Source organism: Hyperoodon ampullatus, assembly GCF_949752795.1.
Source record: "Hyperoodon ampullatus genome assembly, chromosome: 2".
Taxonomy (NCBI): domain Eukaryota; kingdom Metazoa; phylum Chordata; class Mammalia; order Artiodactyla; family Ziphiidae; genus Hyperoodon; species Hyperoodon ampullatus.
Window position 1 is genome coordinate 16,174,427 of NC_136915.1, and position 8,200 is coordinate 16,182,626.

Consider the following 8,200-nt stretch of genomic DNA (forward strand, 5'->3'; position numbering starts at 1 on the left):
GCAGAGCTGGATTAGACCGCCTGCTTTCAAACCCGAGCTCTGCCACTTATGCTAGTTCCTTACCTTCTCTCTGCCTCAGCTGCCTACCTAAATAGGAGCTCTGTGTCAATTCACTGAGATGACATGTCAAATGTCTAGCATAAAGAATAACAGGGTTGTTGTGAAGAGCAAAAGGGTTAAGGAAGCTCTGAGAACAGTAGCCTGAATGTAGTAAGCACTTGATAAACATTAGCCAAGATGATTGCTGCAGTTGTTTTGGAACTGCTGCACCCACAGCTACTTTGCAGGCTGTTTTCTTTTGCAAACTGACTCCAGTGAAGGACCTCTGGCTGACTGTCTACTAGAGCTTGTTTCTTCTGGGGATTCTGAGGCCAATAGACCAGAGACCAACCTCCTCCAAAGGTGGCTGGCCTGAGATCCAATGCTGTGTTTTCCCATCTGACCCCACATCTGAGCAGAGCTGACCTGGGCACCGTTCTCCTGGGCCTGATATCAGGGCAGCCTCGCCACGAGGTCAGGCTGGCTCTCAGGAGGGCTGAGGGTGGGGGTACCAGAGGGCTTCCGCTACCTGGCCTGTGGCATTGCAGCTTTCCTTTCCCAGGCTTTGGAGGGGCTGAAGTTCATGGTGGGATTTTTCAGCAAGCAGGAGCGTGGACAGCTCCTGTATTAGGTCACGAATGTGGGTTGCAGGCAACAGAAACTGATTCTGGCTATCTAAAGAAAAAAATAATAATTGTGGGGAAGGAACCTGAGGGTTTACTGAATCAACCAGTGGCTCAAGGACCAGAGCTATGGGGACCATCTGCCCTGTTGCTGTCACTTTATTTATTTATTTATTTATTCTAAATGTAAAAAATATGTATTTATTTATTTATTTGGCTGCGTCTGTTCTTGGTTGCAGCATGCGGGCTGGGATCTTCATTGTGGCATGCGGGATCTTTTAGTTGAGGCATGTGGGATCTAGTTCCCTCACCAGGGGTCGAACCTGGGCCCCCTGCATTGGGAGCATGCAGTCTTAGCCACTAGACCACCAGGGAAGTCCCATGTTGCTGCCACTTTAAACACTCATCTCTCCTTCACCACTAGCTCCAGATTCCAGTTCTGGAAAAGATCATATGACATATATCATGTGACTGCTTCAGGTGAAAAGGGAGGTGGGTAGAGGAAGGACCAAGCGGCCCAACTGGTGTAGTAGTTGCTGGTGGAACTCTCCCTTGGGCAAGATGAGCTACAGGGCAGTTTCCTCAGTAAGGGAGGTGGGGGAACGAGGGGGGCCCAGCTGAATATAAGACAGTCAAAGGAAACAAGACAAAGGTCCACTTTAGTCCTGCCCTCTTTGAGCATACAGGCTCTTATGGTGGGTTCCTCAAGCATCCTGAAAGATACGCTTTCCTGCTTCTCAATGCAGACAGGGTGCTAAGAGGCAGTGTGGGGCAGTGGGAAGTGCAGACGTAGCTTTAGAGTCAAACAGTAGGTTCAAATTCTAGTATCTCACTTACTCGCTTGTGACCTGAAGGTCAGGTATCTTAATGACTTGGATTTTAACTCTTTAATCTGTGAACTGGGGATAATAATTCAGTAATTCTCATATGGCTGTTGCTAAGATTAAGGATAACTTAGGAACTGTGGGCTCTGATTCCAACTCCATCTCTGACATATTGGGCTCTGTCTGGGGGGGGAATCACAGGGCTTCTCTGAGTCTCGATTTCCTATCTACAAAATGGGGCTGAGGAATTAATCTTGGGAATCAGTCAGACTTGATTTTGAGCCTGACATTTCTATGTATGTGCCATAAGACTCTGGGCAAGTTATTTACCTGAACTTGAAGCAGCCCAGCTAAGGGGCCTGTTGCAAGCACAGGCACAGGATAGATGCTGTATTGGTTCCTAGGGCTGCCATACCAAGGTGCCACAATACCTGGTTGCTTAAACAATAGAAACTTATTGTCTCACACAGTTCTGCAGGCTACAAGTCCAAGATCAAGGCATCGGTAGGATTGGTTCCTGATGAGAGCTCTGAGAGAGAATCTCTTCTGGGCCTCTCTCCTGGCTTCTGGTCACTTTCTGGTCATCTTTGGCATTCCTTGGCTTATAGAAACATAACCCTGGTCTCTGCCTTCACCTTCACATGGCCATCTTCTTCCTGTGTATCTTCATATTGTCTTTCTTCTTTGTATGTCTGTCTCTATGTCCAATTTCCCCCTTTTTAAAGGATACCAGTCATACTGGATTGGGACCCACCCCAGTGACCTCATTTTAACTTGATTATCTCTGTAAAAACCCTATTTCCAAATAAGGTCACATTCTGAGGTAGTGGGGGTTAGGACTTCAACAGATATTTTTGGGGGCGGGGGACACAATTCAACTTTGCACTTATTTTTTTTTTTTTGCGGTACGTGGGCCTCTCACTGCTGTGGCCTCTCCCGTTGCAGAGCACAGGCTCCGGACGCGCAGGCTCAGCGGCCATGGCTCACGGGCCCAGCCGCTCCGCGGCATGTGGGATCCTCCCGGACCGGGGCACGAACCCATGTCCCCTGCATCGGCAGACGGACTCTCAACCACTGCGCCACAAGGGAAGCCCAACTTTGCACTTATTAATTTTCCTTTTTCATCAAAATTCCTTATCAAATAAGATTAAATATCTTGCTCAGTACCTGGCACAGAGAAGACCTTGAATAAATACTTGTTGAATAAATGCACAGATGGATCTTAGCTTTCATCGTGTCCTGAATTTTTCGGAGAGTTCTCTACTGTCCCAGGAAATATTCTGCCTTAAAAAAAGTAACTTCGAGGTTCTTGGACAAGAATATAAAGTTCATATGAATAGCTCCAGGCAGATTCAAGAGCTTGGATCTCATTTCTCTTTGACTGTGCTCTATGCTGTTCCCATAGCCTGAGAGATTGCGGGAATGTCCTTCATTCTCGGAAACGTTTTCCATTGCCACAGAGAATTCATTGTTCCAGCAAAGACTGCAAGACGTCCTCCAATCATTTGGAAAGGGCTTCCAATGATGAACAGGTGCTTTAGGGTGAGATGAGAACATGGCTGTGGGTAACGGGACAGGTGACCTCCGCAAACTTCTACCCCTGAGTCCTCCATCCAAAGAGGGGATGCCGTCTCTTCTCAGTTTTTCACCCTTTGGGCCAGGGGCCCACATACCTTGAGTGCTTACAGTGTGCTGGGAACGTTTCATCTGATACAGCAAAGTGACTCAAAGCCTAAACTCTGGAGTTGGACCTGGTCTTGGCCTCACCATCACCTCACTGTGTGATCTTGAGCAAGTTACTTAACCTCTCTGTGCCTCAGCATCCCTGTTGGTAATTTGAGGATAATTGATAATAGCAACTACATTCTAGCAGATGTAATAACATATGTAATACACTTTGCATGGTTCATTCAAACCATGTTAGCGATGATTGTTTTCTTATATTAATGGAGATGTTGCTGATGTTGAGGCTGGTTAATGGGGGAGGTAAATTCTAGTGCCTGGGTTTTAATATATTTCCTTATTAATAAGACTGAATAAAATAAGATGAGTCTGTTCTCATCATTCCTGTTGGGGCTTTCTAGAACTCAGCCCATCTCTCCTTGTCTTCTCCCTTCCTTCTTTACTTCCTTGCAGTCCTCAATGCTCAACCATGGATTATTTTGCTAATTCCCTCACAACCCTGTGAAATATGCATATAACCTGTTTCATGGATAAGGAATCTGAGACTCAGAGAGGCAAGGTGACTTCTAAGCGGTGAAGCTAGAATTCAAACCAGGTATGTCTGACTTCCAGGTCACAGAATAGGGTGATGGGGCTGATGGGGATGAAATGTGGCCTCCCCCTGCAATTCCTCTCCATCCTTAGGACCTAAACACAAGGTTCTCCACCAGATCGGCCTGTCCTGGACAGCACTCCTACTCCAGACTGGCTTCTCCACCCCATCACCAAGGCTGGCGCCCTGCTGTATCATACCGGACAGGCCCCGTGGAACCTGTTCACCCCCAGGGGTCAATGTCTGATGATAAAGGCAGACTGTTAGGACACGGGATTCTTGTTCGGCAGCACTTTGTATCCCCATGGAGGCCCTGGGAGGTGTGTGGCTTCCTCTGCTGCGTTCCAGGTGGGCACACCATGGCTCAGAGAAGTTCTGTGATTCCTATTGGCCACACACTGGGTCAGAGCCTGCCTTTGAGCTTTGACCTCCCCCTCCGATTTCTTCCACTTACATCCTTTTGCAGCACTGCCTGTTTCCTCTGTTCCTCTCCAGGGCAGCCTGGGCTGAAATTAGCCTCTGGTGCTCTCTGCCCCAACACTGCCGGGGGCCAGTAGTACTCGGGGACCAGCTGGGCTTCAGGACAATGGGACAGAAGTGTCGAGACATCTTTGCCCATGGGGACGGAGGGCACGTTGGTCATGTGCTGACACAGCTCCCTTCAGGGGAGGCTGGCACGGGGTGGTAAAAGTCAGGAAAGCCATCCCACTTTTATCATTCTCTTTTCTTTCTCTTTAGCATAGACAATAGACTCCAGAATTCTCGGGCTTCTCTGAGCACCTGACTACTGGAATTTGGAGGCTCCTGTGGTTAGTTTCCTATTCTCCCTAGCAAACCCACAAGCAGTGACCAGCTTCCTGGTTGTTTTGAAACTGCACACAAAGGAGGAAACATGTGGGAGCAGAAAGAACAATGGGTTAATTTCCTAGGGGGCTCTGGCAGTGGCTGGCTGTGCAATCTCAGGCAGATGAATTGACCTCTCTGATCCTCAGTATCCTCATCGGCAAGATGGTCCCTTCTTCATAAAGCTGCTTTGAAGATTCAGCTAGATAATGGACATAAATAGCTGTTAATGCAGTGCCGGGTGCACAGTAAGCGCTCCGTAAACATGAGCCCACTGTTACTTTGGTAGAAATGATGTTGTCATTAGCAACTGAAAACTTGGTGGAGGTTTTCTTCTTGGTGGAGGGTCCAAGAATGAGATGGAATGGGAGTGGAGGTGAGTGAGGAAAGAAGGTTCTTCCCCTCTCCTACTGGCAACCATCCCAAACTGCACATACCCGAGGCCAGCCCTGGAAATGCCAAACAATTCTTGTCATTTATCCATCCTGGGGAGACAGGGTGTCCTCTAGGCCCGCTTGGCCTTGGCTTAAAAGCATGGGCACATGTACACCCACACGCACTCACTCACACTCTCTCCCAGCACCAGGAGTTAATAAGACCAATAGCACGGGTGTCACAGTGTGCCCTGAAGGTACCTTATAAGAAAAAGGAAGATTTTTTGTGTGTGTGCAGATTGCAAGAACAGCTAATTGCATACAGACTTATACTTTGACTTTTCTGGGTGTGACTCCACAGGGGATGTGACCCCACGTTCATTATCTGGGAGCCCAGCAGCATCCTCAGCTTCTGGGCTTCAGGGGACTTAGGAATAATCCAGTACTACTGGCTCATTTTGGGGAAATGAAGCTCAGAGAGCCAGAAGGCCCTGTTCAACAACACACCCGCAACGGCGGGGCCGGGGCCAACCCGCTCCCCGCCCTCCCCCCACCGCTCCCTCCACGTGCTGCAGTGGCGGTGTTCTCTCTTCCCTCCCTGACAAAGGGACCGTCACCGCGAACTTCACGTCCAGCCTGCAACCGTCATCCTATCAGGAGGAAAGGCGGGCAAGGAGGGACAATGGATTGTACTCAGCGAACCGCTCTGAGGTTTCGAGTCTGCTTCCCAGTTATGGGGTCTTTGGAAGGAAATAATGTGACATCTCCTGTCTTTTACCCCCCTGCACCCTGATGGGCCACCCCTGGCTGATGCCTGACTCTGGCAGAAGTCTCTTCTCTGTTATGGAGCAGAAACGGTGGAGAGAAGACACAAAAGCCTTTCAAAAGGCTGTGGCTCTCAGGGAGAGGCAGGAAATGGGGGGTTATTGGAGAGGGCTCTTGCATTTATGGGGCCTCTTATCTTTATGACAAAAGCTCAAATGGGCATCGGGAGGCAATAAGAAAGAAACAACGCCCATAAAGATCTCGTTCTAGAGCGTGGGATCATGTGCATCCGATGGGCAGCTGGACCCGCTGGGGGGGATGGGGGTAGTTCTTATAACACTGGGATTCTCTGTTAAGTTAGGGCCTGAGGACATGAAGCTGAGAAATCCTGGTGGAGCTGCTGAGAGCAATTCCCAGACCCACCTGTGTCCTCTCCAACCCTCCCCAACTCTGCCAACCAAATGTGGGCATCCCCCGGCAGCAGCAGGAGACCCACTCCTCCGCACAAGTTCTCCCTCTCCATTCCTGGGGGCAGCTCAATGGGAGACCTGAACCCCCGGGACCTTTGGCGAGGTGGGATGGGCACGAGATGGACAACATCAGGGGGAGCACAGGAGGACTTCCTGTGGCCTCTGACTTCCCCGGAGGGACAATGTGTCACAGCCAGAAATAGAAGCAAACAACCCCAAACACACCAAACCAAACCAAAAGAAAGCAAGCAACAACCAGATACATAAATTGCAGAAACAGGAGTTCCGGTTCTATTTGCTGTGCAATAACGTCAATATTTGCAATACTTTTATCAAGGTATAGAAAGAAAAACGGGAGCATTGGAATAAGTGGAACAGAAGGTCCCCCCGCCCCTGTAGCATTCAAGTAGTCTGTGCCTCTTCCCCACTCCCAAACAGTTTAGCTATGCTATTCCCTGAGCAGGTGTAAGTCTATTGTCCAAACACACAGTTCTTGACCCAAGACTGCCATTCTGGCTTTGGCTTGCAGGTCCAGCTGGCATTTACTCTCCCAAGGGAGCCAGTCTGATGCAGAGCCCCTTACCCTGTTCACTGTGACAGTAAACGGACCGCAGAGACAGAAGTCCCCAGACACTGCCTGGTCGGATCACTTTCAGGCAATGGAAGAGATCTCGCTGGGTTTCTGCTCTCTGCAGAAGACAGTCCTGGGGGAGGACCAGCAGCTGCCCTGGCTGCTGCGGTGACAGCAGAAAAGCATGGACAACAGCAGGACCAGTGCGACGATGAAGCTGAGCATCCACCAGATGATGCCTGGGTAGATGAAGGGCAGGATGAGGACGATGAGCAAGACCAGTAGGAACAGGTGTGCCGCCAGGCGCCGGGCTGCCACACAGTTGGCACTCTCCATGTCCTGTTCATCCTCTCCTGCTAAGCTGGGATGCCCTGCTATCAAGGTAACAGGATTCACCAGCCCCTGAGGACAGAGCCGCACCTCCGGGCCCGGCCAGGCCAGCTGTCTCAGCACGGCCTCCTGGTCACGCAGGCTGCAGATGAGGCCCCCGGGGACGGCAGTGACCTTGCGGCACAGTGGGCAGATGATGGACCAGGTGTCGTCCTGCACGCACAGCAGCAGCTTCAGGCAGACGGCACAGAAGGTGTGCTGGCAGCCCAGCAGCTTGGGCAGCCGGGCAGTGCTATAGGGCTCCCGGCACACCAGGCACTCCAGGTTGCCATCCGTGGAGCCGCGATGACCCCCAGCAGGGCCCGCGGTGTTAGAGGCGGTGGCTTCTTTGGACATAAGCTGGGGCTGCTGCAGGAGCTCAGTGCAGGCCATTCTGGGCACAGGAGCCACTGGGACGTGGCAGCTCAGGACCTGGGCATCGACAGGGAAGTGTCAGTCGGTGTCACTGGGACCTGGATGTGGTCTGACCTCAGGCTGCGCTTCTCAAGCCTCTATTTCCTTCTGGTCACCAGCCGTCTAGCACCGCTCTCCCAGGGCTGCTCAGCTTGTTTCTTGACTCACGTTGTCCCTTCAGTTATTATTATTTCTTTCCTTGAAACCTGGGGTTAATCAGTAACTTGAGGGCCTGGAATCTTTGAATTGCCTGATAGAAGGGCCGAGGGGGCAGGGCCAGTGCGTGAATCAGGATTTTTCTGTTGCGGCTGGTGCCTCATGAGTGCCGGCGAGATTATGACTTGTGAGCTTCAGGATACATTAGAATCACCCCCCCCAGCCCCCCACCCCAGGAGCCTTTTAAAATGCAGGTTTCTAGGTCCCAAACCCAGAGATTGAGATTCAGCAAGGTGTGGATGGGAATCTTAGAATTTGCTCAGTTAACAAACATCATGATGATTCTAACCCAGGTGGACCAGGGGGACGCCACTTTGAGAAACACCACCATGGGTGTTTCTCAAAAGGTTTTGGATGTCAGGATCAGTGGGAAAAAGTTTATTTGTGCTTTGAGAATGTTTGCAAGCAGGCGGCCCT

At 50.5% G+C, this 8,200-nt stretch overlaps 1 protein-coding gene across 1 annotated transcript; it reads right to left on the reverse strand.

Moving 5' to 3' along the window:
- Nucleotides 1-6,865: 6,865 nt before the first annotated feature.
- RNF186 (ring finger protein 186) lies at nt 6,866-7,546 on the reverse strand (the record flags this gene model as incomplete). Its single annotated transcript, XM_079698717.1, has 1 exon — nt 6,866-7,546. One exon carries the CDS (start codon nt 7,544-7,546, stop codon nt 6,866-6,868), a length of 681 nt encoding a protein of 226 aa, XP_079554843.1.
- Between the last annotated feature and the right edge of the window lie 654 nt (nt 7,547-8,200).